Source organism: Cygnus atratus, chromosome 1, assembly GCF_013377495.2.
Source record: "Cygnus atratus isolate AKBS03 ecotype Queensland, Australia chromosome 1, CAtr_DNAZoo_HiC_assembly, whole genome shotgun sequence".
Classification (NCBI taxonomy): domain Eukaryota; kingdom Metazoa; phylum Chordata; class Aves; order Anseriformes; family Anatidae; genus Cygnus; species Cygnus atratus.
The window spans coordinates 119,242,819-119,269,594 of NC_066362.1; the positions used below are offsets into that span (position 1 = coordinate 119,242,819).

At 44.3% G+C, this 26,776-nt stretch overlaps 1 protein-coding gene across 1 annotated transcript in view; it reads left to right on the plus strand.

Annotated features, from left to right (window-relative positions):
• Nucleotides 1–1,879: 1,879 nt before the first annotated feature.
• Nucleotides 1,880–26,776, plus strand: part of SRPX (sushi repeat containing protein X-linked) — a 46,459-nt gene continuing 21,562 nt past the window's right edge. Inside the window, exon 1 of the mRNA XM_035542121.2 lies at nt 1,880–2,048. Coding sequence (XP_035398014.1) covers nt 1,979–2,048 — 70 coding nt within the window. The 5' untranslated portion in view covers nt 1,880–1,978. The remainder of the gene's footprint in view (nt 2,049–26,776) is intronic.

The following is a 26,776-nucleotide window of genomic DNA, read 5'->3' on the forward strand; positions in this document are numbered from 1 at the left end:
TACCAAAACAGCAGTTAACTAACAGCACGTGCTGCTGACAATTTAGCTTCTTACACTGACTAACCAGGCAAGGTGGGTTTGTCACCAGCACCTGGTTTCTGTATTGCAGTAATGCATTTTCAAATGGCTAGAAAAGGTGACCCAAGAATGGCTGTGGCCTCAGGGGTTTGGATTTTGTCAGGACAGCTGATGGAGAAGCAGCAGCTGCATTCAGAGTGGCAGTGGCTCCTTGTACAATGCTACCAGTCCTGTATAAACCTTACACTCTTAAGAAGAATATTCTAAATGAAAGCCACTGCTTTGGAAATGGATGGCTGGAAGGACTCCCAGAAAGAGAAAGCGAGAGATACCTGCTCCGTTACAGTCTGCTTCAGGTATCCCAGCTGTTCCAGCACTTTCTCATGCTGAACTGTTACCAAAGCCTTGCAGCACAGATAAACTTCAGAGATAATCACTATTTATTGCAGACTTCTAACCTTTTACTTTAATCTTTTCTACAATACCTGTGCCAATAATAACAGCCTAAGGCAAGCCTTTTTCCCTTATTCTTCCACTTTCAAACAGAGTAATGTTGGTCTTTTTAATCTCTCCTCACGTGGAAATCTGTTCTTTCCTTAGGCTGGTAAACTGTAATGGCTCAGATGATACTGCTGTCATTTTTATTTTTTATTTTTAAAGAAAATGATAAAAACTGAATATCGAAGTTTGACCTAGTCCAGCTGCTTCTGCAATAGGCAGAGCACGATCCCATGGGAGAAGAGCTGGTGCTGAGGGTGCACACCTGGGGCAGGCTTCAACCTCTGACACCAGGCTGGGTGGATTCGGGGGGTGAGGGATGCTTCATTCCTGATCTGAACAAAAACTCTGCTTAGAATAAAATGTTTGGGAGGAAGCTCCCAAATGCAGCACCCATCCAGATTTTTACTGTCATTACTGGCAGGATCCCGTTTTTTAGGCCACTTTGGTATAGCCAGCCTCAAAGGTGGGCAAAATTGGTATCTCACTTTCCAAACTTCCATTTCCCCTTGAGATGACATCCTCCCTCTGAAAACTGGTGCCTCGTCTTTCTAAAGGAATATTCCGTGACTTACTGGGTAAGATTCCCCCATCTGCCAGTGCTTTGCTGGGAATAGGGCAGCCCATGGGTGGGCTGTGAGGAGCCACCTTAGGATGTCCCCCTCCTGTCCTAGCGCACAAACTCTTTCTACTCCAGCAGCACAGCAGCTTGGGCCCGTGCTTCACCGCACCGCCAGTATCTTTTGTACACGTAGATGCTACCTCTCTAACATGGAAAAATAATAATAATAAAAAAAATAGCTATGCCTAGCTGTAGTCAAGCTTCAGGGCTGACAGATCTCCAACTTTAATCAAGTGCTGGAACATCTGATGCTCTGCCTGGAGCCCTCTCTTCTGTAGGCTACGATTAGGGGAATCGCTTTCATCTGGCAGGGGGTGGGAGGAAGGCTTCCAGTCCTTGTGGTTCTGGCAGAAAGCCCAAAAACGTGACCCCGAGCACCCCGGCAGCCCAAAACGTTGGGGGTAAAGTCAAAGACCCCGCGCTTTTCCCTCATAACCCTGCTGTTCAGGGGCCCGACTCGTGCTTTCTGGGTTGCTCTTCCTCACCCTCCCCTCCCCGCCGGGGGAGGCTGCTGGAGGCGAAAGGGGCTCGGCTCCGGCTCCCTCACGGGCTGCGGGTCGGGGGCACCCGAGCCGCGGGTGAGGGAATGGGGCCGGGGCCGGCCGCCGACCCGGGGCACGGGCACGGGCGCCACGTCGGGGCCGGTCCCGGCGGGCAGGGCAAGGCGAGGGGAGGCGAGGCGGGGCCGGGCCGAGCGCCCTCCGCAGGAGGAGGAGGAGGAGGAGCCTCCGGCCGAGCCCGGGAACCCGCTCCGAGGATGTCTCCGTCCCACTCCTCCTCCTCCTGCCCCTTTGCCGCGCAGCCCTCAGCCGGGAAGGGCCGCCGCCGCCGCCGCGCAGCATGGCGAGCCGCTGCCTGCGCCTGGCCGCCCTGCTCGCCCTGACCGCCTGCCCCGGCCGCGCCTACCAGGGTAGGGAAGGGGGCGGCAGCCGCGGGGACCGGGAGCCCCCCGAGGGGGATGAGGGGGGCTGCCGAGCCGGGGCGATCTGGGACGGCCGCGGGGGACGACCCTCGCCCGGCTCGGGGGCACTTCGAAGGGGAAGGGGAAGGGGGGGGGGCGGCTCTGGCACCGCTCGTTGAACCCCCCCCCCCCCCCCCCCCCCCTCATCTCCCCGGGTGGAAACCGGCCCGGTGCGCCGGTCTTCTGGTAGTTAAAGAGTCCTGTATTTGTGGTGTTTGGCCTCTGGTCGTTTGCACAGGGTTTAGCGGAGTTTGAAGGGGGGGGGGATTTAGGCCCGGTTTTGGCGGGGAAAGAAAATGATCCCGCCGCGCTGCCTGCCCGTGTGGAGCGGCCGCGCCTCGGCAGGTCGGGGGGGGCTGACTGGGGACACTGTGCGGGTACAGCCGGGGTTAGCTGGTGTGCAGGCATGGCTTAGCAGGTGTAGGTAGTGAAACTCCGGGGGCAGAGGTATTGGTTCAAATTCAGGTGTGTTACTGGGGGTTGACACCGCAGAGAAGTGATAACCAGGTAAGGAAGGTGTCTGGTGCGATTGCCAGCTGTGCGTGGGGGCAGCTGCTGTTTGTTGCTGGTTCCTACTCTTTGCATCCAGCAGCCATCCCTATGTAAGTGATAGCCCTGTCTGTGTAGGGCCATAAAATGTCCTAGTGGTGGTATTTGTGAGTTGAAGTTAGCTTTTCTTGGGTTTATTGGCATGCAGCAACAGACTTCTTTCCAGCGTGAAAGATGCTGGAACACGCGTTTGTGTTCTTCCTTTACAAAACACTAAGGTATTGGACACATCAGTTGCTAAATCAACAAAGACAACAGAAGTTTCTGTCCTGGCATTTCTGAGGACTGTTGTGCTGCCAAACTCTTTATTTTCTTAGGAAGATGACTGAACGCCTTATTTTGTGGTTCATGTGAATGTTAGTCTTCAATTAGTTTGCAGAGGATGCTAATATCCTGCTCTTCTCTTTCCTCTTAGAAGGCCAAATGTAACTTCTCCCATATCAAAAATACACTTTTTGCATGTAATCTTCAAGCTGACCACACAATAGCCTGCTTGTTTCACCTTTCACTCATTTGAAAGTCCAATTTTCCTATTAAGCTTAGTGATAAAGACTCCAAACTGTTTAAATCATCAGCAGCTGTATTTGTAAACCCTAATAGTGAGTTAAGGTTTCACATTCCATTTCTTCTCTTTGTTTATTTTGTTAAGAGAAAATGTGATATTCTTTCAAACCTTTATTCTCAACATGAACTCTAGCATTTTCTTTGCACAGCATGACACTGTGTTGGTCTCTAACTGTGCTCATCAGGTGACCGAATGCCTTTAGGTAAATTGAAATAGCTTCTCCAAGTAATTTCAATAGGATGTATGTGTATGTGGCCGCCTCGAATACAGATTATATGTGCGTGTACTGTAATGAACTGTTACTAGGAACTGAATGCTTTTTTTAATTGACAAAGCCAAGGAGCCTATTTTAGAGCCACACAAACTGCTTATTTTTGGTAGCAGATTGTTATTTAAACAGCAGGAGTAATTTAATCAGCTCTTGAATTCATAACTTGATAAAACTGAAGTTTTTATTGTAGAGCGTCTGTGCTCCATAACCCAAAGGCTATGGTGAACGATATACTAAATAAAAGTAATTTAGGTGCTATAAACAGAGTTCTGTGATCTGTATTTGATGGTAGGCAGTGAAAAACATTGAGTGATGAGTTAACTCTGTCCTTGGGATTAGGAAGGTGACTGAAAAATACCTGAATTCTTAGTTTCTAATCTTGAAAGATTTCCCTTAGTTCTTTTACATTGTTCTGTTCAAAGCCCATGATGCGCTGGTGAAATTTCTTTCATGGCACTTCTAAGAAAGAAGTCCATTTGCCCTTCAAGAGCGTTTTAGAGGTGCACCTTCTGGAAGTTAAAACAAAGAGATTTGTTTGTTTTTCCCTAGGGAGTAAAAAGAGAAACTAAAGACCTTTGAGCTCTTGAGTGACTCTTTCCTTGTCAGGTTCCTCTTGCCTTCCCCAGAGTTCTTCCTATCTTTTTTTTTTCTTTTCTGGTTTTCAGAGCTGTGGAAAGCCCAGGTAGATCCTTTTTCTGTTGGGCTCAGGCAGAGCACTGATGACCTTCTGGTAGGGCCGGATGAGAGTACAGCTAAACATATGTATATAGGAAATCACTTGTTCAATACTACAGGTACGTGGAACTGAAATCAAGTGATGCTGCATGGTATAAGACTGTTGTAGTCGTGTCTTCACACTTTTAGTAGACAGTTGTAAGGAAAAGCTAACCTCTGACAAAAATAATGGGAAGCAGTTATGCTGCATTAAAAAAGAAGCTGCGTTTTAGAGGAAAATATTGGTGTGAAGGGGTTACGAACCTCAAGAGATGCCATTAAGATCACCTAAGGAATATGTAATACTAGAGAACTGTTTTCAAAACCTTTATGATATTTAAATCACTGAAAAACAATATATATGCATAGTATGTTTGTAAACATATATATATGTTTGGATACTTGGATATATGTTAAATAGGAGCAGACGGATGTCTGTCTGGTTGCAGGAAGGGCAGCTCTTCTCAAAGCTGTAGAGCAAGGGGTGCGTCTGTGGGTGAGACTTCTCAGTGCTGCAGCCTTTGAGAGAGAGGCACTCCTTGCCCAGCTGAGCTTATGCTGCAAATAGGCAAGGGATTGGAGGAGAAAACTGAAAGAAGTAAATATTTAAGATGGCTTAGAGTCGTATGGCAGGCTTTAAAAAAAAAAATCTGGCATTGCAATTAGTGTCTTGATTCCCAATTATAGCTCCTATCCATCAGACCGGGCTGCAGCAGTCAAGAAACTGTCTCCAAGCCCCTAAGCAGCTGGAGTTCTGCATTGCCAAGGGTGGGGCCCGTTGTGTCAGCTGAGGTTTTTCTTGTTGCTTTTTTAATGCAGATTGCTCTCTGCCCGTTAATCCTAGGTGACAACTTTCGTAGAAGTACGTACAGGACCCACTTGTGTTCTTGGTTCTGTGTGTGCTGGTCCCCTGAAGCCAACTGCACGGATGCTGAGCTCGTGGAGGATGCAGACCTGGGTGTCCTTCAGGCTGTCTGAACCTAAACACAGGACAGAAAGGCACAATCTGCCCTCAAATAGCTTGCAGGCCAAGTAAAAGACAAAAAACATCACATGAATACAAGCAGATAAGTATGTCCTAAGGCACAGCTTTATCCCAAGAGTTGTCCTTTGGACCAGTTGTCTCCTCCTAAATAAGTTCCAGATAGCTGGATGATTGTATGTGAAGAAATAAGCAAGACTCCCAGCCGCAGAGAGACCTAGCAGAAATGACATGTTAAAGTGACCTCGAACGCAACAGATGTCCTGTTTATATCCATCAAGAACATTGTCATCCCTTGGTGCTGCATCTCTGCTTTCTCACATAAAGTTAGCCATCTTCATGAGGTACAGTCATTCCCACCGAGAGCTCCTGACACCACCGAGTGTTATCAAAGCACCGTGCATTTCTTTCTGGGTGGTTCTTAAGGGATCGCATCCTCGAGGATGGATGTCAAGGAGATGCAGCAGAGCTCAGAAGCAGTTACTTTTCACCCCTGCCAGCTGCTGGGTGCCGCTTGCTGCTGGTCCTCTGCAGTAGTCGATGCTAGCAGGCATGACACAGGCTTCCTGAGAGACTAGAGTGTATGAACAAAGGGTTTATAAAAACTTGCAATTGAGGTTGCTATCAGTGCAGGTGAGATTCTTGTCTGTGAAAAAGTGTAAATGAGCATGTAACGTGAAGTGTCTAATACCCAATTCTTAAACAGTTTGGTGATGTTGAGATGCATTTCACTGTAGTCCCCTCGCTTCTCCGACAGTTGAAACCAAGAGATGTCAATAAACTGAATTACTGAAATATTCTTATTTTTTCCTCCGCTATACAAATAAGAACGGAATTGGTAACAACTGAGTCAAATTTGTGGCTGTTGAAGATGCAAGGAAAAAAATACTTGGCATTCTTTGAATGGGCCACTGGGTTGAAAAGTCAAGCTCTTTGACATATAACCTTGTGCAAGTTGCTTAGGCTTGCTTGCTCTTCCTCGCTTTCCCCCTCTGTAAATTAAAATAGCATAAATGTGTACCATTGTGAAGTAATTGGAGATGCCTACGTAAAAAGTCCACTGTGCAGATGCTGCTGTGTACTGATTAACAGTAAGAGAGGAGTTGGCACGGGCACAGGCTTCAGCCCGTGCTTTCAGGTGCCTTGATGCTGTGCCTACAAACTTTGCGTAACTGACTGAAGGCCAGAGAGTGTGTGAAGAGCACAATTTGCATTGATGGCACAAATAGTGAATGAATACAGTCTTCCTGTTTGGTGATTTTTATTTTTGTTGTTGTTTGGTTGTTTTTTTTGACCCCATGCTGGAATTTTGTGTAATTCAGTTACTGCAGGTAGGCCATCTCAGAGGGGTCGCTGAAGTAACCTGGGGGGGAGGCACTTACTTGATTGTTTCATAGCTGATAAGGTGTATAAAAATATTCTACTTAGGTAGTCCTGACTCGTGAGCCTTCTACTGGGCTGCCATATGTGAGGTGAGGGCAGTGCAAGGGTCCCAGGAGCACCTTCATGGGGAGAGGTAAAAATGTTTTTTTTGCCAACTGGGGTAACAAAGTAGATGTTCTTTGAAATACTTGGCTAATTTTTCTGCTTCTGAAATGTGTTTTTGTTTTTTCTTTGATTTGCTGCTTCAGGTTATGTCATATGTGAAGTACTTGTGATGTGCTGGGGATAGTTCGTTTCACAAGATCTTCACTTAAATTTTTTTAGTGGGGTAAGTCGAAAGCTCAGCACGCAGAGCATTGCTGGCGGGCCGTCAGTTCTCTGCCACTGCTTCTAACTATTAATTATATTTAAAGGAACGCTGTTAAAGCTGTTCAGACTGAAAATTTATGCTGCAATACCTTGAAAGTGGCTCCAAATTAGAGGTTTTAACTTTGATTCTCTTCTTCCCTGTAACGTGAGAGAGCCACTTTAGAGGTCTGCCAGGTTTTGACGCAACTTTAACTTGTCCTTTTGCACATCTCTACGTGAAGAGAGAAGGGGGTTTTATATTCCTTCAGAGATGACAATGGAAATAAATTAAATTTACCCAAGTTGATAAGTACGGAAAGCTGAGCTTTACCAATGTCTTCTGTTAATTTTCCTGAACAATCTTGACAAAGTTTTGTTGTGCTTGAGGAGGTAAATGGTGTCTTTGCTGTGTACTTAACACACAGAAATGTGAAAGCAGCAGGTATGTGGAGGGTAAAGTTCTAGCAAGTGCAACGTAAGGATGATTAGAAATCCTTCCCCCACCTCCCATTATCTTTAACTCGTGTTTCTTGGCAGCTGCAGGTTTTTTCCTGAGAGAAATGTCTAAAATTACATCTTCCCCTTAAGTTCTGCGAATATGAAAGGAGAATATGTTTAGCATGGGAGCACTTCAATAGCCTGCTACCAGCATGCTGAAGTGAATCTGTCAAAAATGTCTTGGTGCTGGACTAGAGTTAAACTTTTCTGTGAAAAGGCTTATTTGAGGAGGAAGTGTTGCTTATTGGTTTCTTGTTTGTTCTGGATTCTCTATGTGCTTCATGTCCAGAAGTCTCTAGACTGGCCGGGAAGCTGTTTCCAGGCTTGGATGGCTAGCCTTCATCACCAGCTATACGTGTATATATATATATTTTGTGCGCTTTCTTCTCTAGTGCTTAGGAAATGCAACTTTACAAAAGCAGCTGCTTTGTATTCCTTCACAGGAAAACGTCACTTTATAGGGTACTTCTGGGAGTTTTGCCTTCCCTCCAGGAACCACCGTGCGACTGCTTTTGCTGATCGTGGGCTCCTCTCCCCTGCTGCCTGGGCTTCCTTGTACCTGTCCCTGCTGCCCAACTGCTGGGATCTTTGGCAGGATCCCTCATTTGGCCCCTGTTGGTTCAGATGCTACAAGGTAGGGTTTGGAGGCTCCCAGGGGTGTCTGCAGTACAGGAGAGGTTTCCCAAATTCTCAGCAGGGCCCTCTGGTGCATCCTACACCAGCAGTGCCAAACTGCAACATGCTCTCCTTCACCCTCCCCTGCAATTTGGCACAAAATAAGCAGCAAGGGTGAGATGCGCTTTATTCTCGCAGTGGTGCTGTCCCTTTCAGCAGGCCTTCTGCAGCTCTCCCCTGGGCTGCTTTCGGCTGTGTCCACTCAGCAGCTGGGAAAGCTGCTGCCCCCCTGCAGTGCACAGGGCAAACGAAAGCCTGGGAGATGAAGGCACCCCTGCAGTATTGGATCGCCCAGCCTCTGCCAACGTGTGCAACTCCAGTGGGGGAAAGTCGGGCGCTTTTGGCAAAGGTTTTAGCCATTTGAGCAGATACCCCTTGTATAGCTTCGTGTGTTGTGCTTTAGTCAATGAGAATGTGCCTTCAGCTGAGGACAGGTAACGTAAGTGTGGTTTAGGCTAGGAGCTGTTGTGAAACCAAGTTTTACCCGATGCGTAGAGCCCAAAAAGAAACAGTGAGAAGGCTTAAAATGATACATGTTCTGGGTTGCTTTTGTGAGATGTCTGCAGGTCGTCACGAGCTATTTTCAAGGGGCAAGAAGCCACAACCGAAACATTCAAGATGCATATCAAAGATTTTTGATTGTATTTTTATTTATTTGAAACTGGTGAGTAAATACCTATACATGTGCGTGTAGATCTTTGATTTGTACAATGCTTGAATTGTGACATGCAGCCGTGTCCTTCAGGGAGGCACAGAAGAAACTTCTGCAGCTTTGCAGGAAAACATAGCAGTAAATTTTATGCTATCTTTTGCTTCAGATCTTGCAGTAGACAAAAATATGCATATGTGAAAATACTTCATATATGTAATTTGGATGATTTAGAAGCTTGTGTTATAATGAAAGTTTGTTTTGAAGACTCTGAAATTACTATGTTGCTGTTACAGAAAGAATCCCTTTTTTCAGTCGTGACAAATCTTAAATTTCACCCAGCTCTGTACGGACAGGTTTTCTTACAATTGGAGATGTGATTAAAGACAACTGATTTTAGTCTTCCCTACTTCTTGCCCTCTTCTTCTTTTCAGGAAATGCCATTGCTTTTCAGGGTACTGGATTTAGGCATGCCGTACATCTATACGCTAAGAATAGCAGCACACTTTGGAAGCAGTCATGTATTCAGGCTTCTCCAGCAGTGCCTTGTCATGCTGCACGGTTTACCCGAAGCCTGCACTTAACCAGCGTGGGCTGGCCAAGTGAGTCACTTTGCAAAGTCTTTCCTTCGTGGCTGTCCCATGAGTTTTAACCTAGCAGGGTCTGTGGTCCTTACTGGTGTCCCTCAGAGGTCTTCTGCCAGACTTCCTGACACTGGCTTGCCGGATGGGGTGAGATGCTGCTTCCAACTCCCACACCAAGCTAAAAGCCTCTGCCAGTTACACTTTTCTTCAGAGTTTTCAGACAATGCACTTAAAATAATGACTTAATTTGAATCTCCCTGTCTTGAGTCTGTCCGTTGTGGCTCTCTATTTATAATGTGTCGCTCATAAGTAAAACAGGCCAAAATTTGCATGCCTCTATCCAGCTATTCTTGAAGGTTAAAAACATGTTGGCTCACAGCCATTCACTGCTCTAAGCTGCCCAGAGACAGATACCAGAAACAATGCACCAGACACTGGGTTATGGTGGCAGGGAACGTTTAAATAAAAAATAATAATAAAACAAATAATAAAAAGGTCTTTCCCATATTTTATTTTTTCTGGGAAAGGAGTGGATGTGAGTGCTCCAGAAAGCTATTACTTGCTGAAAGGAGGTATGTTCCTTATTAATGTAGCAAGAAAGAAAAGACACGGCTTGTTGAAGGTGTCTTCTGTGAAGGCATCTGGCTGGTAATGTGCTTCTACTTTGTAGCACTGATTTCTTTTCAAGACATTAAGGGAGCTGGTTAGCCTGTGTCTGCTGGATCCCTTTTATAAATGGTTTATCTGACCAGAGAGCACACTCGGAAGGCTTTGGCTAAAAACCTTCATATAAGGAGCAAGCACTATTATATGTGCCATGCATCATATTAAGTGAAAACATGTGGCTGTGTTTAGTTATGGAACTGCTACAGGAAGCTCCTGCAGCTCTTCAAAACTGGAAAAGTATGACCTGTGCATGACTGCTGTTTGGGGCGTATCCATACGCTCGCCTGACTAGTCTCTCCATCCATCACAACATCTGGATGAGTTTCCTTTTTTCGTAGGTATCAGGAACCACGTTCTGAGTATCTCACTGCTGCTGGACACGCCGTAATTAGACAGGAAATCTGTGTCTGGGAGAACCAGGAGATAACTCTGTGAACATGCTTTGACTTCTTGTTGACATCAAATGAAGTCATATGATCAAATGCATCAAATTCTGAGCAGTTCTGTAATGAGGGAGGGCAACACCTGCATAAATGCTAGCAGTGCTCTTTGTGTTATCACCAATACCTTTTTATCCTTTCCACCAGCACACTGAAAGCTTGCAGCAGTTAACTGCCTGAGAACTTGTCAGCAATGTGTCCTGTGGTCTTTTCTGCAATTGTGAATGCCTGAATTCTTTTGTTTTTGTTTCTTCTGGTTGATGATTCTGTGTCTGGGACTGAGTGCTGAAACCAAGAATATTAAACAGCATCTGTAGATGACTTCAAGGCATTTCAGACCCCTTAGATACCAGTAATGGCACAGGCTGCACGTTGCTGCCCTGCAAGTTCTTTGGTTTTGCTATTACTCAAAATCATCTTCTTGTAATATTTCTGGCTGCCAGTTTGTTTAGGAAAATCTTAGATGTGTGGCGTTTTTATAAAATGCCTCAGATGTTTTAGCTGTAAAATACATTAAAACCACATACATTGCTTGTGTGCAGTAAAAGACAACTTGCAGCTCATCAGAAAGATAACGTGATTGATTTATGGCTGTCTGTTTCCCCTGCTGGAAACGTAAGCCTGTTTGTCAAAATGAATCAGTACAGAGGAATTGAAAATAAGTCTGCCATTTCACGTATAAAATATTTTCATATCTGTAAGCCCCTCACAGTGAAAGCAGCTTGTGATTTATTTGCAGCTGATTAATGTTGTTTCTGAAGTACAGTTCTGGTCTTTCTCTACTCTTTTGGCTGTAACAAAGTTAATTCTTTATTGCATCGAGACAATGAAAAGGAGGGGGACAGGGAACAGAAAGATTCCATATTGCAGTATGTGGCGCAAAATGAATTCATTTATTGCTAATGATTTTGGTGGTGTAAGGGCTGATGCTTCTCAGGGTTCCAGTTCACACAGAGCTGTCTTCTCCAAAATGTTTTGAGTCTGATTTAGGTGAAGGTAAGAGGGACTGACGAACAGCAGAAATGCAGGAAGGGAAGGCATAAATAAGATCTTGTGGCTGTATAAATTTACTCTTGCACAATTTAAATAAACTTCAACTGAAAAACCCAGCACACCAGCACTGTCAGCAAGCTGCAGGCTCTTATCACACCCATCCCAAGCTTTTGTGAGAGCTGATGCAGCAACTTATGTTTTGGGGTATATTTGCTTGAACGGTTCTTTTAAAACCACTCTATTTAATTCTTTTTAGTCACTTTTAGTTTCCTCTGTGGAAGGAGCTGTGAGGAGTCAAAGCCGTCACAGTGTGTGAGTGAGCAGGGGAGGAGGAAGGCTTGGCAGGCTCCACCGTACGGCAGTTTGCAAGTTCATACAGGATTGCATCTCTTCCAGGCCCTTAGTCCTCAGCTGTCTGCCGTCAGCATACTTCAGCCCCATAACAGGCTCCTGCAAACCACTGAAGACCAGAGCGTGTTTTAAATCGGGGGCTGGCTGCTGGATTGGTCCTACTCATGCTTCTTGCTGGGGCAGCGGGTTGTCCAGGGGTGGTTGAAACCAAACCCCAATGTTACTGCTTTTCCCCAGGATATGTGTTCTTCCCACAGAGCTGGCTGGGTTAGGGATTTGGTGAACCGGGGTGTTTTACTGTCAGACCTTGTTTGAGGCTGCCCATTTGTCTGGTTTCACGTCGGCAGATGTTGGCGTGTCGTAGGCGGCTATTGAGCTGGCTTCTTTGCAAGGAGGGGATGCTGAGGAGCCCTCTACTGCTGAGGGGCAGAGTGCTGAGGGGCAAAGGAGTGAAAAAGCAGCAGGACACAGCTTGTGTGACCCCTGGCCTTCTGCCAGGACTGTGTGCTTGGTGCCGTGTCCCATTTTCACGTGTGTAAAAAGGCCGGTACAGGACTTCGTTCTGTGAAATTTCATGTTTGGTTGAGCTGCATAAAAGACTGTAGAGTGTGTGTGTGTGTATATATATATATATATATATATATATATAAAAGGGAAAGGTATGTTGGATTTCTCATTTCTGCGTAGCAGAGTGTAGGGCTAGGGCCATCCTGGCACAACGAGGGCCAGCAGCGGGGCAGAGGCCTTGCCGAGCGGCCCCGTTCCACCATGGCCAGGCGGTGAGCAGAGCCAGGCCGGGGTGGTGACTGGGGCCCACTGGGACCCTGGGGCTGTGGGGACATGGGGACAGGGCAGCTCCCAGTCAGAGCTGGGGGACCTGGTGGGGTTGGAGGCAGGTGTGGGTGCTATGGGAAGCCGTACGTGTCTCTCATGTTTGACCTCCGGCTGGATTTTGGGTTAAGTTCCACCTTATTTAGGGTTTATTAGTTCCTGGTAATGATTTAGATGATGGTCGCACTTTTCTGTGAGATTTTTTACTAGCTTGGTACTTTTTTTGTGGATTTTCTTTTTGTCCAGAGTGTTTGACGTGGCACCCGTATCTCAGGCCTGTGTAATAAATGTGCAGTTTGTCCATCAACCTTTAAGAGCATGCCCTGAAATCTCACGACCAAGTCTTTCAGGCTTTGACGCTTCCGTGAGGAGGAAACCTAGTGAGAAGTGTGATTGGGGCCCCTACACTGTCTTTAAAAGGCAAAACGACTGATCTTCGCTGTATGCCCATTTCATTAGGTAACAAAATATTTTCATGCTCAGAAAAGAAATGTAACTGGTGTGACTAGAATGCAAACAAACCCATAAATCTGTTATTTAAAAATGTCTCACTTTCTATGAGTTTGGCTTGTTAAGAGCCTCTCGTTTCTGTCTTCAGGATGTTTATAGAACTTGAGCAGTTTTTCTGAAATAAACTGCCTGTGTTGGCAGCTAAAATTGGTAGAACTGGCTGTTAAATCCCAGAATGGTTTGGGTTGAAAGGGACCTTAAAGATCTAATTCCAACCCCCCTGCCGTGGGTAGGGACACCTCCCACTACACCAGGTTGATCAAAGCTCCAGGACTATAAAAAGGACTATATCCTAATGAAGTAAAGTGAACCCTGATCTTGGTAATTTGAAGTTGGTCGTTCCTGCTAGACGTTGTTCATCAGCAGTAGACGTCAGCCTTTCCTGAACATAAGGTTGCCCTGTGAGTTCATATTTTTCTGATTAACCCCATTGCTTCCCAGCAAGCGCTGCGCTGATGTCAGGAGGCTGAGCTGGACTTCCCACTCTGTGCTGTGGTGGTGTTTCCAGATGTCCTTCACAGAAGAGCTGGTAGTCCTAGCTGTGTCTGAAGAGGAAGTGAGCAGGACCGCTCCTTCTGGTGTCTCCTTCTCCAGGTTGCTGGCTGAGCTGTGCTGGGTGGCTCTGGTGAAGACAGGACATGGTTACCAATGGAGGATGAGAAGTCCACAGCATCTACTGCAAGGACTGAGAAAAAAATATATTTCTATTCTGTCCTCAAGCTCATACCTTTTGAAAAAAAAATATGGATTGGCTTTGTACGTATTTCTCTTCTCTATAAAAAACTTTTTTTTGGAGTCCATCTGTAGCTGCTCTGGCCACCTCTGCTGTTTCTGGTAGTCACAGTGAATTTTCACTGCCCTTTTCTGTCTCCTCAAGGAGTAGGGTGTAAATTCTGGACAACTGGCTTTGGTGCATTGAGGTGATTGATTTAAGTGGTTATATTGGTATTGCCAGGTTTCTCTTTGCCCTAAACCAGTAACTAGGGTTCCAAAGATTGAGGACATTTATGTTGATTTCGTATTTATTTTCTAGTTTGGGGCATTTGAGGATGCAGGTTTTCTAAGCATTGTCTTTGGCAGCAAAGCTGTATTTTTATTTATTTATTTATATATTTTTAAATCTAAAGCTAATGCTTCTCATAAGTCATGTAATTTCAGGTATAGTTTAAAAGAATCACCAAATGATCAAAGTCTATTGTATCAAAAGCCAGCAATACAATACAGTTGTTTTTTGTTTGTTTGTTTTTGTAATACTCCTGCAACTTCTGTGATATGCATGTGTCATTAGTGAAGCTGAGATTTCAGAGTCAATATCCTCACAAATGACCTTGGTGACCGCTTTCAGAAGGAAACTTGTTTATTCTCGTGTTCTAAATGTAAGTGAGAACTTGGGAGAATATTCTTTCAGTTGGGACTTCCCACTGGAAGGAGTATTAATGAAAAAGGAGTGATGATTTGGAGAGAGCATCCCAAATGTTCCTTTAAAATCTGCATTATTTTATGCTGGCTGTAGCAAACTCCTTTTGAGTCTCCCTGAGGATGTAATTAGCATTCATTCATTTAAGCAAAATGAGCAAGCCAGTTCTCATCGGTTGCTTTATACACCTTCTGTGCTTTTGGCTGTGAACTCCGTGTTAAATATTGTTTGCTTTGAAGCTGTTTTTAATACAAGTCTTCAGAGATGAACTAAATTCCTACCTCCTGAGTCTCGACAGCAGTTGTTTCCTTTTCAATTGATTAGTTTGCTATTTAATTTTAAGCTCCTCTCTACCTGATTTTTTTTTCCTTTTAAAGTTCCACCTGTTTTTCCATCTTGTTTCCCGAGTTTTTGACCTGCTGCCATACATGGCTCTCAGTTGTTCCTTCAGCTCTTCCTCCCCAGTGTGATGCCGTTGTTTTTGTTTTGTTTTGTTTCCTTTCATGCTACCCTTGCAAAGCACTGGCAAAGTGTGAGTAGTCGTGGACTCCTTAGAAGTCTATTTTTCTTCCAAGGGGTCCTCCGCTATTAATACCAATAGATCTCCATGCTTTCATCTGTTCACGGGGTTTTTGCAGGTGCCATGGATTAAATAACAAACTTTCTAGAGCATGGGCTTTGTAAAAAAAAAAAAAAAAAAGTGTATGCTTCCAGTTTCTCAGAAGAAGAAGTTGCTCACACGGAATTGGGACTTAAAGTACACTGTGACAGGCTTCTGGACTGCCATTGTATTTATGCATGAAAAGGGAGAAAATGCAAGCTGAATTGGGAAGATGTCCTGCTTGAGCCAGTTAAGGATAATGATCCACAACAGTTACACATTGGATCGTTACATTACAGATCTTTACATCACGTTGGATCTTTACATCTTACATTACTTAGTATATATTACAAAATATATATATATAGTGTACACATATGTTGCTTTTTGTAAGTGGTGACTTGAGCAGAGAAGGTAAGGAAAAGTAGTGTAGGGGAGAAATCCTCAAGGGAGCTCACTGCCAGCATGGAGTATACAGTAGCTCTGTGTTGCTTCAGACACTGTGACTGTGCTTATTAAGGAGTAAGGTGAGATCACAGTCAGTAACTTCAGTCATTAAATGTATGTTTTCCCCCCTCCCCTCCTCCTGTTTTCTAGGATCTTGATAGAGGGTTTCCTGTGGAGTACAGATAGCTCCTGATGCTAGCTTTCAAATGTTGAAGTAATGTTGGCTACTTAAAACTGGGATATTTTTTTTTCTAGGGAGCCTTTCCTTTAGTCTCCTTATAAAATCTGAAAAATGTTTGTAAAATGGCAGAGCTTCAGAAATAACACATGAATTGGGGATAGAGAGAAGGCAGGAAAGTAGTATACCTGGTGCTATACTATTAAAAGTTAGATATTGAGATGTGCCAGTTTCCACTGTCTGCATTTAAAATAATGAAGAAAAATAAAAGAAAAAGTATTTTCTTCCATCTGTCACCAATTCAGAATAGATCAGGGTTAGTTTTCAATCTCTTCCTTTGGAAAGTTATCCTAAAGTCCCTTGGAACTTGTCATTAAGGAGATTTTCAGCTTAAATGTGCTTTGTTTAATTAGCTAGTTACCGGCAGTTATGCCTTTTTATTTATTTATTTATTTATGATTTGTTGTAAACTCATATTATAGGAGAAAAGTCAAAAAACAAACAACAGAAAAGCCCCAAACACCCAATCCTCTGCTCAGTGCAGAAGGCGGCATGGCCTGTGAGCCCTTTGTGCCGCAGGGGTTTGTGCCATGGTTTGTCCTCAGGACCTGCTGTCCTGCTGGAGATGTGCTCTGCCGTCGGGGATGGGGACCACTGTCGTAACAAATCGTGTTCCTCTCAGCAAGTTTTCGTCCCAAAGGCCACCGTAGTCCTTCGCCCTTTCGAGCAGCCTGGAGGCAAACTGGTCCTTGCGGCCATTTTCTGAGGGTGGCTGTTGGCTGGAGTACACAGTTCATCCCACGTCCTGGTGGGCTCCAGCCATCACAGCTCTTGGAAACCTCTGATGAGACGAGGTGTGCACAGCTGAGCGACGCTGCCAACACACCTTTGTAGCTTTGTTTCAGGGAGGTGAAAGCTCTTGAGGGCCCTGCCAGTTCTCGTGACTGCATTTACAGGTCCCTGTGATTTTTAGGATGTGTAAATAAGATCTGTCAGCAGAAGGCCTTTGAAAATAGAGTGCTTCCGGGCATGGGTTATGCATGTCCGTATGCAGTACCAGTCTCCAGAGTCCTGGCAGAAGAGGAGCGGTGGCTAGCAGGACGCAGGTGGGAAGTTCTCCGGTCAGGCTACGAAACCTCTGTGGAGAAAAGGGCCGCAGGCGTGTAAGGGGTATGTAAGCGCTGTGAGAAACTAGTGTGGAAAACCGAGGGCAGGTGGAGACATGCTGCAGGGTTATAAAGCAGCTGGAATTTCCTTGATTGCTGGGAACTTTGTGCTTAGATGAGGTTATTGTAATCTGTTTGAACAGCACTGAAGCTGTGAAAGATTGAGATGAGCGGGTGCCCGCCGGGATGGGGCAGATCTGGGCTGAGCTGTGGACAAGTGTTCCTGATGGCTGATGCTGTGTGAGAGCAGCAAAGAAACAATCAAAGCTTGTGGATGTCTGGACCACGGGCAGCATACAGACAGACTTCGCGGAGCCTCCTGTCTTAGTTTGTCAGACGGTGTGTATTTTTCTGTATCGAGAGCCGTCTATACATTTTCCATGCACAGCCCTCTAACTGCTGTCAATTACTGCTTTCCTGGTATGTTTACACTCTGGCTTACACTTACATACGGAGCGTATGTGCTCAGAATAGCAAATATATTATTACATAGCATGAATCTATGGTAGTTGTGTTTACACAGATGTAATGCAGTGTGTTTACTCTATATAAAGAAGTTAAAGAATATGCATTCTATTCACCTAAACTGATTTATGTTTCAGTGTTCGTGCCATATTTTTCTCCTCTTTGGAAGCAGTCTGTGGTATTGTGACCATCCCTGATCATGAGAAGAGCCTTTATTATTTTTTTTAACCATTATTTATTGAAGAGGTCCTTAAGCAAAAATCAAACTTGAAGTTCCTCACAGCCTGAACAAAGGGAATATTTTTCTCCAACCTCTCTCTGTTGGACTCCTGCTGGCATAATATGCTGCCATTCTAAATATTCAAGGATGTCTTTTGTTCCTCTGTCCTTTTGGGGTTTTTATTTTGTTTCGCTGGATTTCCAGTTTCTAGTAAGCTCATCATCAGATGTAGCCTTTTAAAAGGGAAGGGCATATGCTCTTGGGCCTTCTCCTGACAGCTTAAGAAAAATCATGGAAACCAACTTCTTCCTCTTTCTCTGCACCTAGTTATTCAAATGTTTAATTTGGCAATGAGTCAATGAAAAAAAACTAACTGGCCGATCTGAAAATCAGCATTTCATGAGAGTGCTGTTCATGTGTGTAATGTTCTGATTTTTCTCTGTGAGCCAGGCTGCCAGCCTGACCCCCATCGCCCGTCTGCTTGATGAATCATTGTGGTACCTTCTGGGATGTGCTGCTCGGCAGTCAGGGGAGCGTGGACCATGTGGGAAATGGAGAGCAACACAGGAGACGGGTGGTATTTCTCTTGAAGACATACCAATGTCAGCTCCCAAGTATATCTTTATTAGCTTGTTTAGCTTTTTTTTTAATTAAACAGAAATGAACACTTTATTTCAATAGCAAAGGCCTTTCATCCATGTTTCTCCTTTTCATCTAGATTTTTCTTAAATGAATTTTCTGTTGAAAAACAGCTATATGTATGAACATATATTTTGCAACTCTGCGATTGTATTTTAAGCAAAATGTGATAAAGTCGTCTCTTTCCATTGAGTCATTTGAAATCTCACAGGAGCATCCAGTGTAAAGCATACGTCAGGATTCTGGAAATCCCTCATTTGTTCCTGGTGAATATAAGGACACAATTGTAGTGAAGGATATTCACAGGTTTTTTTGGTTTTGTATCTTCTGCTTCAACCGCATAGTATTTAAACAGTTACCCAAGGCCTTTGGATATTTTATATGTATGCTATAAGCAGTATGCACTCCTCATCCTGGCACTAAACACGTGATTATAGTAAAAGCAGATATATTATCAGGGAGCACTGACGTCCCTGCACTGCATGCATGTGTTGGCAAGGTTATTCGTAGCCTCTCGTGAAGTCTGCCAGCCTTTCCCTCGACCGCCGCGTTGTTAAGGGACTTCTGCCAGGGTTGGCTCGGAGCCACCTGCACAACTTCCACTTCTATTGCCAGTCTGGAGGGGAAGAGAAAAATAACACAAACCAGTGGCGGAAAGCGTTCTGCTTTGGGTTTACTGTATCTAAGATGTCTGCGTATGTGCACAAAAGGGAGCAAAGTGAAATTGTTATTTTGCAGAGCGTTCCTCGATCAGCACTAACTTCTGTGTCCTTGCCATTTCCATCCCGCTGCTGACTTTTGGGAGAGTAAAGAGCACGGGCAGGGCTTGCCTAGTTCTGGGTATGTGATTACCTTGAAATAGACGAGACCTTATGCCAGTATTAATTGTTTTCCTTCTCACTCAGTATTTGGCAGCACGAGAGTCTGTTTTGTAAGCTGAAGGGTGTACAGTGATGGTTTTCTCAACATGTGTAACTAACCCCCTCTGCAACACCTACATTGCTTGGTGGCAGCTGCAGTTTCCTCATAGTCACATTAGGTCACAGAAGGCAAGGAAAGAGGGAAGAGATTGTCTTTGGGGACAAGAACCTGTGCCTGCGTTTTCCTAATCGGGTTCGTGATTTCTGAGTAATTGGGTGGTTTTATTCCACAAAGCATAAGCTACTGCTGGCACGCAAACTTCAGGCCTCTCTGACCTCTTTTGAACTTGCTAATTATGAAGCTTTCTGTTCTGCGTTTGGATTGTGCTTTAATTACGACAACTTTGAAAGAGCTGTACTTCGATGGGATCGCATAGGAGGCATCTCTCTTGAAGCAAGTTAAAACCTGTGCTTTAAAGCAAGCTATTTGCATCTTAATCAATGCTGAGGTGTGGTGAATTAATGTACGTATAGTCCTGAGGGGATCTTCCTGGTATAGGATTACCTTCTGCGCCTGAAAGAGTTTACACCTGCGAGAAATAGAAGCAAAACAGCGGCGTGTGGCTTATGGGTGTGCACGGAAGCTCAAATCGGAGCTATCCACGTGCGTATTTCCGTGCATACAGGCAGGGAGACTTCTAGACATCACTGGCAGTTAATCATCTGGGCTTACAAAGCTGCGTAGATGTTTATTGAAAAACCTGGTAACTTGGTCTGAATAAGTCAGCTGGATTTGCTTGCAGGAATATGCTGTGGTTCTCAGGTCAGCACAGCTCTTGCTGAATGTCAGGTTTCTGTGTTTTAACTCGCTTCCCCCTGCGTTGCAAAGACACTTGGGCCTATTGATTGAGTTAAGCAGGAGGCTGAAAGGTGGCATGGCCAAGTGGGAACATCCTTCGAGGAAAGAAGAGGCAAGTGTTGTCTTTTGAGTTACTGTGCATCTTGAAGGCTGCTTAACGCAATCAGTCGCCATTAAATTCTCTCTGTTTATATGTGTTCATTTATACAGGTTGCTTTTGGCTGGCTCTCATGCTCCTATTTGCTCTCCTTTGAGTTCTGTAACAAAATAAGTCTTACATTTGTTGTGGTTTTTATGCCTTACAGACCGGATGCAACCAAACAATTGAGTGTGCAGTCAGCTTTTAAACCAATACTGAAATCCCACCGAAGCCAATGACATTTAAGCATGAGTCTTGCAAAAGTGAGGTGTAAGATTCAGCCAGTAAAGGATGAGATCAAAAACCTGGCTTTCTAGCTTTGCTACTATCATAAAATGAGTGCAGGTATTTTTACACCCAAAGTAAAGCTCTCAAATATGAAGGTCGTGACCATTTTCAGTGCCCTTTCTGGCTCCTGATGGACGTCTTCCAGACTTCAGAGGTCTTACCGTGACCCAGCCCTGCCTCGCTGCAGCAAGCTCTGTAGTCTGCTGCACATAAAGCTAAGGTTTTGTTGTTTTATTCATATATTTGATGTGGCTTTAAAACTCGGAGGCAAAATGTTGGAGGAACTAAATGCAGATGGCATGAACTTACTGGTGGAAACTCATTATCTGCATTTTACGTGTTTAAACTCATCAGTTGCTTGAATGTAGAAGGAATTCCCAACTACTGAGCTCTGTTTCGAAGGATAGAGAGCATATGGGAATGAGCTTTTTCTTTCAGTACCAGGAATAACTGGTGTCTGTAGACCATACAAGATGCTGTCTAGGCTCATTTAACTTGCTTCGTTTCTCTGTGTGCAACCCAACGACATTACAACTGACCTTTTTTTTCCCCCCACACTTTGTTTTTTATTGTTATTTTTTCTCTCTGAGATTTGCCATACAGCTGACGCTGGAAATTGGCCTTAGCACTGTATTTTTAGGGCTGTGTTCTTTTTTTTACATTTCCCAGCAATGTTCCAAAAATTGGAAATGTACTTATCTTCTCTGAAATACATAGTTAAGTAAATTGGTGCTATGTTTAAGACTTCAAGCTTCAATAGAAACACAAAGCTGCAACTGGCACGTTGACTTTAGCTGCTGATTTTCACAACACAAGTTGCAATTTTAGGTAATCTTGTAAACCCTGAGCAAAAGAGCATGAGAAAGGGGATGGGGGGAAAAAAAAAGCTTTAGAAATTCCATGGTGGAAAGTGACAAAATAGTGTTGCCTGAAAACATCAGAGCTCTTATTAATCTGCATCTGTAAGTGCATTAGATGCAAAACTTTTCGGTTTGCCTGGTGCGCTAAACAAGGGAGGAGAACAGAACTGTCCAGAATAAAGCCCTGTCTGCAGTCAAAGTGCAGTGACCTCTTCTACTTCAGTGCCTGAGCTCGTACTGTCTCAGGGTAGTAAACTGTAAAAAGTTTCTGACTGGTTTCACAAGGGACGCTGTTGTGGTCTGTAGCTTATTTTCAGTTGATCTAGGACAAGAAGAGTTAAGAAGTTTGTTAGCCACGGAAAATTTGTTTTCCCATGACTAATCTGCCTCTTGCAGCCCACATTCCTTCCTTTTCTCAATTATACAGGATTTGTAACACAATAGCACATTAAATGCTGTTCATGTACGCACCTGCCTGTGCAGTGTATGCCTTGAGATTAATTTCTGGTCACCTCAATCTGCCAGCAGACGCGCATGGGTGAATATTTGTTATAGGGAGATCATTCCTTTTCGCATCCCTGAATTGCCCATCACTTGTATAGCCAGTGGCGTCAAAGAGTGGAAGCACAAGTCCCTTTGCCCATGCAGGTGATCCCAGTGACCTTGGTGACGGTCTTCTTTTTAATAACTATACTAACATTTACATGGAGCTGAAGACTTTCATGTTCTGGTTATCACTTACTGGTACTTTTTTTTTGTTTTTAAGAAACCAAAATGATATTGCTTTCTCTCTTTGTGCGTTTTGATTATTTTAAACCTCGCCTTGCTTTCAAGGCTTTGGGCAACCTGATCTAGTAGCAGGCATCTCTGCCCATGGCAAGGGGGTTGGAAGTAGATGATCTTTAAGGTCCCCTCTAACCCAAGCCATTCTATGATTCTGTGATTGCTGCTTGTCAGAATTAAATGATCCAGTGAGAAAATGCCTGACTTCAGCTTAGATAATCATAGAATCATTCAGGTTGGAAAAGACCTCTAAGATCATCCAGTCCAACCTTTAAACGGACTGAAGTCCACTGCTAAACCATGCTATGAAGTTCTACATCGACACATTTCTTGAAGACCCTCAGGGATGGTGGTGACTCAACCACGTCCCTGGGCAGCCTGTTCCAATGCTGCACAAGCTTTTCAGTAAAGAAATTCCTCCTAATATCCAACCGAAAGGTCCCCTGGTGCAAGTTGAGGTCATTTCCCTTCATCTTGTCACTTGGTGCTTTGGAGAAGAGCCCAATCTCCACTTCACTGTGAGGTAATTGTAAGGTACAGTGAGGTATCCCCTGAGCCTTCTCTTCTCCAACCTAAACAACCCCAGCTCCCTCAGCTGCTCTTCATAAGACTTGTGCTCTAGACCCTTCACCAGCTTCGTTGTCCTTCTTTGGACACCCTCCAGCACCTCAATGTCCTTCTTGTAGTGAGGGGCCCAAAACTGAATGTAGTATTCAAGGTGTAAATTCTAGTGAGGCCCACCTGAGCCAAGTACAGAGGGACAATCTCTTCCCTGGTCCTGCTGGCCACACGATTTCTGATACAAGCCAGGGTGCTGTTGGCCTCTTGGCCACCTGAGCACACTGCTGGCTCATGTTCAGCTGGCTATCCACCAATACCCTCAGGTCCCTTTCTGCTGGGCAGCTTCCAGCCACTCTCCCCCCGGCATCTAGCATTGTATGGGGTTGTTGTGCCCCAAGTGCAGGACATGGCACTTAGCCTTGTTAGCCTTGAGAAGGTGCGAAGTTTGTTGTAGGATCAAGATGGCTAAGCAATTCATGATAACTCTTACAGTTCTAGAGAACTTTGAGGTGGTAGGGCATAATGAAAAGCTTGTTTTCATGCTATGGATTAATACCGTGTAATATCTGAAAGGTGTTTTTGTGCAAGTTACCTACCCGTTAGAGGGGTTTTGCCTTTCATGGGCTGAAGTGGTGTGCCTAAGATTTAGGATCTTGTTTTCTGGAATAACTTTCTATCCGCTTAGGGGTCTGTGTTGCACAGAGGAGTAATGTACTTAAGAAGTTGTTGAGCAAAACTGAGGAACAGCAGGAATCTTCTTAAAACTTCCTCTGCTGTTTGACAGCATTTGTCTTCCTTCTCTGGCAACTTGGCTGTCGTTCTTAGCTATCAGTCTAGGTACTCCCATCTCAAAGCTTTTGCAGCCTTATCAATAGGGAAGGGGGAGGGTGATCACATCTAAGAAATATAGCAAGTGTTTTTCTCAGTGCATGCTTGGCTGATTGTATTTAATTCATACTTCTTGTGTTGTTTGCAGTTGTGGAGCTGACGCTGGAATCTGTGCTAATTCACAAGTGCAGCTGTATGCTCTGCTTCCCTCCATTTATTTTTCAGAGGACCAAGGTCCCAGGCCAGGAGAGCAAATGCTGGGCTGGCTGTAAGCACGGAAATAAGAGCCATCATCAGAAAGCTGCCTTCACAGGGTCTAGACTGTGGTACAAAAGCAACAAAATACTTTGTCAGGTGACTGACATCGAATGTCAATGTCCGCAAACAATTTTGAGTGGATTTAGGGTCAAACAAGCGGCCTCCCTGAGGCTGGTGAGGCCACTTAAGGAGATACTTAAAAGTTTTGTTGGAGGAGAATTGGTGAAGCCTTGACAGCTGACATCTGTAGCACACTTGGAGGAGATTTGGCAAGCGCAAAAAAGGCAACGTCGCTCTTGAAATGTTCTGGTTCACGTTCAGTGCAATGAGTAACTACTGTATGTCTGAGCGTCTCATTAGGTTGCCAGTTTGAGCACTAAATGTAAATACTTGGAGAAAGATCGTATTTCTTTTCATGAATTCTAGTTACACAAGGATTTTTACATCCATCAGCATGCTTAAATGCTTACTGTTACCACTTGTCCTGCTCTGCTTTACAGTTTTATCCATGGATTTCCTAATTCAGCACAGACTACTGAGTGGTCAATAACAGACAGTACTGCACATTTTCTAGTAGCTTGCCTGAAGTTTCATTAAAATACTATGCCCTAATAAAATATAAGAAAAGGTAAAGGTAAAATATAAGAAAAGGTAAAGCTTTCTTGTATAACCTCTGGTCATAAAAATGTAGTAATTATTTTGTGAATGAAGAAATCATTTTTCCTGACATAAACAGATCAAGTTCCATAGGTTAATCTCATGGGAGGTTCATGATAAAATGGAAGTGTTATTTTGTGGGTCTTGCTTCTAATCTGCCTGAACAAAATCTGCAGCCAGTTTTTGTAGGGTTTTGCTACACGTCCCGTGATATGAGATGTCTATCAAGCAGCTTGTTGCTCGTCGTCCTTCCTTGAAACACCTGGGGTTTGTACGGTGATAATTTTAGCACTTTGAACTCAGACGAGTACTTTACCTTCACAGGGTTTGGTAGTTGATTTTGAGCTTATGTAAAGTTCCCATGGGTGATGTGAGAAGACGTCAAGGGAAAGTGGGAGTGGGACCCTCCAAATGGACAGCAAGGAAAAGCTTCTCAGCACTTCCCCCAACCCAGGCCTGCTGTGATTATTAACAGTAATGAAACGTTGCTCGTTAGAAAAGAAACCTGACTGCTTTCTCACTTCCAGCTATAAAATGTGCTGGAAATGGAAGATGTCAAATGATAGCTTTCTGGATATGTTCATTTTATTTGTTTTCATCCACAGCGTATGGCAGCAAATCATGAAGAACAGAGCCTCGTTTTAGGGCAAGGGTAGGAACACCTCCGAAGGCCATTTTTTATTAGAGGACTTTCAAAAGCATTTAATTATTTCTTATCTAAGGAAAGATAAATACGTGAGAGCTCACATAGCCCTAACTTATGCTGATGTTTAAATGCTGAAGTCACTGCACAGGAAAATTCAGACAATTAGAAAAAATGTTACCTCACTGTTTTCACTTTTAACTCTCAAACTGAGTAATTAGCTAAGAGTATCCCAATTTCTGACAGAATAATAGACGTTGAGAGAGGTGCTCATTCACATATGAAGGTCTTCATGGAGCCCTTGGGGATCACAGCTTGCTTTTTTATATTACACGCTCAGACTTCAAATGCAGCAAGGTTTATGTTGAGGAGTTTTTAAGATGTCACTGTTTAGGCATCAAAAATTCAACAGCGACAACAAAAAATAAAAAATCCAGAGAAACAGCTCCCAAGCGATAGGAAGTCTGTGCTGCATAAAACCCCAGGTTTCAGGGGAGAAACTGGAAGTTAGCTCCACAAGGAGTGAACTCAAAGCCTTTGAAAACTGGCAGAGGGATCCCCAGTGATTACAGTAAGCTTTGAATCAGGCTTTGAATCAGATGAATTTTTTTTTTTTTTACTGCTTTTATTATAGGCATGGCTCTTGATTTTTTTTTTTTTTTTTTTTTCCAATGCAGGAACCTAAATGTTTTGCACAGCTGTAATATCAGTGCAAGGGTTTGGTCTGCAGTGGGGTGCACGCGTCCCTCTCTTCCCTGCAGCTCCCAGAAGGTGCTGCTGAACACCAAGGTCATGAATCCTGGGCACTTGTGCCTGACGTTCAAGTAATGCAGCAGGAAGGGTCACGGGCGATGCAGAGTCTCTTCTTCAGGTGGTCCAAGCCCTGGTGAGCAGTGCTGCATTGATGCTGTGCAGGGACCTGTCCCGTTGCAGAAGAACCCGATGCACTGTAGTTTCTCCCATGCAGCAGCTGCAGATACATGGGCTGGGTTTCTCCCCTGGGTTTTGGATAAAATGGTGAGGAAGTAGATCAGGGAAGCTAGGTTTGCCATGGCTTTTAGCTCCTTGGCTTAGCCTGCTAGTTGCTTTGTGCTGTTGTGCGGGGAGGAGAGGCCTTTGCCCGGCTGGTGGGGCAGAGGAGAACGTGTGCTTCCTTCCAGCCTAGGCTGGAAATTTAGAGACAGTGGCATAAATGGAAACACGTATGGAGGGTAGCAAGGTCAAAAATGCTGTGATGCAGGAATGATGCATTGGCTGTACAAAAAATCCTAAAGGAACAAAGTTAAGTTGTCCAGGGGCTGGTGGGGTAATGAATAAAGTGTTACTGGTTTTGGGGCAGTTTGTTTGGGTGGGGAGTCTCTTGATAGATGCTGACAGTCATGTGGGTGAGACAAACATTGCTTTGGTAGCTCCTTCATCCTAATACTAAATCATCCAAGTCATTAATGTCTGATGGGTTTGATTTCAGCAGAAAATGGCGTGCTTTGCACATGAAATCAGTAGCTTACTGAGGATTGTTTTATTTAGCCTTATTCTAAGCAGCGGACTACATACAAACCATGGTCTTGGACCTCAGCAACAGGTGGTGAGAGATCTCCGCAGCTGTAATTTGGGGTACCATGTGTGAAAAGCTGCTGTAGGGTGGTGCTGAGCCTCCTTAGCATCTGCCCGTTGCATGCCAAATTTTTAGCAAGATATTGCAGAAGGGAAATCTGCGTGAGCCCTTCTTCTTGGAGAAGGTTTATCTAGAATTCAGACTGGGTGGTGTGCTTCTGATTTTAAACAAATGTCATTTAATC